General features: G+C 53.4%; 1 protein-coding gene across 1 annotated transcript in view; it reads right to left on the bottom strand.

The window, feature by feature from the left end:
* LOC104520737 (opsin-5-like) overlaps positions 1–2,532 on the bottom strand; it is a gene marked incomplete at its 5' end in the record, with an annotated part of 6,160 nt that overhangs the window by 1,712 nt on the left and 1,916 nt on the right. Inside the window, one exon of the mRNA XM_029083632.1 lies at positions 1,938–2,096. Coding sequence (XP_028939465.1) covers positions 1,938–2,096 — 159 coding nt within the window. The remainder of the gene's footprint in view (positions 1–1,937; positions 2,097–2,532) is intronic.

Raw genomic sequence — 2,532 nt, 5'->3', positions numbered from 1 at the left:
GGCTGGGGCCCCCCAAACAGGATGGGAGCTGCTGTGCTGCAGCCATGGAGCGGGCACAGCCATGTCAACACTCACCCCAGGGCTCCAGGACACATGGACATCCTCTCAGAATCACAGAACCACAGAATCATTAAGGTTAGAAAAGACCTCTAAGATCCTCCAGTCCAACCATCAACTCATCACCACCATGCCCACTAAACCACATCCCTTAGTGCTACAACTACACCTTTCTTGGTCACCTCCAGTGACGGTGGCTCCACCACTGCCCTGGGCAGCCTGTTCCATCCACTGTCTGACCACTCTTTCAGAGAATACATTTTTCCTCATATCCACCTGAACCTCCCCTGGTGCAACTTGAGGCCATTACCTCTCATCCTATCGCAGGTTCCCCTTGGGCAGGTGGCTAAAGAGCCAGGAGAAACAAGGGTTTGGTCCAAGCCACACAGCAAGCAGCAGGAGCAGCAGTGCAGCCCGTCTCAGCTTCAGGAGGAACTGCTGGGAGGTCGTGTGGTTGCTGGTGGCATGAGGGGGGACACTGGGAGGAAGGGAGAGAGGAAGGGAGGCTGCCAGGCTGCAGCAGCCTGAGCACAGGGCAGGAGAGCTGCCTCAGACTGCTCAAAGCCATCCCAGACCCTGACATTTGAAGGACCTTCTCTCCAGCAGACTGAGGCAGGTTTTTTCCTTTTTGTCCCATCTGCCATCAAATCTAAAATTCCTTCATCTTCTGAGAACTCAATATAAATCTTCACCCATACATAGGAGTAACATTTTTCTTTGAAACTATGCAATTAAAAGCACATTGAGACTATTAGCCATTTCCTCACACAAAATGGGGAGATGAACTCAACGTGCCAGGCTGCCAAGAGAGCAGAACCTGCACAGGGAAAAGCCACCAGTACCTGGGCTGCCTTTAACAGCCAGCTCTTATCTTCATCTTTCCTTCCACCTTTTTAGTGATCTCCTGAGGTGTTGTGCTGGCACATAACCAAGGTGACTCTGCTCCAGCATCGTCCTTGAGACACTGTGAGCTGCTGGGGACAAAGCATGTTGGCAGTTGGCAACAGCCACAGGCTCAGGGCAGACGGGCAGCGAGCCATGGGAGAGGGGGTGAGGATGCACCCTGGGGTGCTGCTCTGAAAATCAAACTAATATCTCTGATTTCCCATTTTATTTCTATTTTTGGTCTTTAATTCAAAATCTATTCTGAAGACACATGCTCAATGGAGGATTAGCAGCTGAGCTAAAAATAGGAAGGAGCTGTAAGTGTGATGGGGACATCCCTGGGTCCCCTTGCTCCCTCAGGTGCTCTCTGCACTGCATGCCCTCTACAAAGAGCTGGTGCCCAAGCTTAGAGCTGCAAACACTCACTCAGCTCTGCAGAGGAAGTCCTGGTGAAAACAGGGCTAGAGAAGTGAGCTGGGACACTGCAAACCCAGCCCTCCTGGATTAATTATTTCAGTGAATTAAATACATTTGGCCTATTGCTCTCCCACCAGGGACAAGGGAAAGCAGCTCTTCCTTGCACTGCCAGAGCTTGTGGCTTCTCAGTCTGCTCTAATCTAAGCTCAAGTCTGCGTATGGACATTCAAAACCCTGCAACCCGCTGTGATATGGCAGCTGGGACTTTTCTACAGAGGGAGGACAACCCCTTGGCACTTTTCTGGATGATGCTCCTGAGCCCTGGAGTGAAGCAGGGGACAGCTGAGACACATGCACAGGGCATGGGCACAGGGTGCTGGGGCTCCACAGCCTCAGGGGGGTGAATACCCAAGTGATAAAAGCCCTCAGAGTCTGCTGCACCCCTGTATGGACTGGGCACAGGTTGTCCTGGGGCAAAGCTTTCCCAGAAGAGGTGGATCTGGCCCATAAAAAAAAAGCGGGGGGGGTTCTGTTAACAGAGTGTAAATACAGATCAGATAACACATCCCAGCACTTACCATATGCTGGGTAACAGACCTTCAGGCAGCAAACCGTGCTGAGCACCGTCAGGCTGGCGAGGCTGCACAGCCCGAACAAGACCCCGCAGAAGGCGTAGAGGGTGCACACCGCCTGGCTGAACAGCCACCTGCAAGGGAGGGACAGCCTGCGGGTAATCCCAGCCCTTCCCTCTGCCCACCCTGGCTGGATGGCACTCGGCTGGACGGGAATTTTCTCCAGGCATTTCCCAGCCACTCTCCCAGCAGTGAGGCCTCAGCTACCCATCCCACACCAGAAGCAAAGCTGAGCATGCGTGGGGTGGCTGCCGTGGGCCGCATCATGGATACCAGCACCTGACTGCCCAAGAAAACATGGGCATGATCTTAGCTCTGATTTGTCCTTTGAGCATCCCAGTGACAAGCAGAGGTGGGAGTGCCAGCTTGGAAACCCACCACCAAACCCCTTTCACAACAGGTCTATGTGATAAACCAGAGGGACAGGGAAGAGCAAAGGATCCTGCTGTGGGATGGGCGTCTGTGAGGTTACACAGTGCCCCAGTGCCACCAGACTGACCCCTTGGGTCCCTCCACACCCCCCTGAAACCCATTTCAAGAC

Source organism: Antrostomus carolinensis, unplaced genomic scaffold (genome assembly GCF_000700745.2).
Source record: "Antrostomus carolinensis isolate BGI_N321 unplaced genomic scaffold, ASM70074v2 scaffold2292, whole genome shotgun sequence".
In the NCBI taxonomy this organism is placed as follows: Eukaryota; Metazoa; Chordata; class Aves; order Caprimulgiformes; family Caprimulgidae; genus Antrostomus; species Antrostomus carolinensis.
Note: the sequence above shows the minus strand (reverse complement) of the source record. Positions and strands in the feature narration are given on the sequence as shown.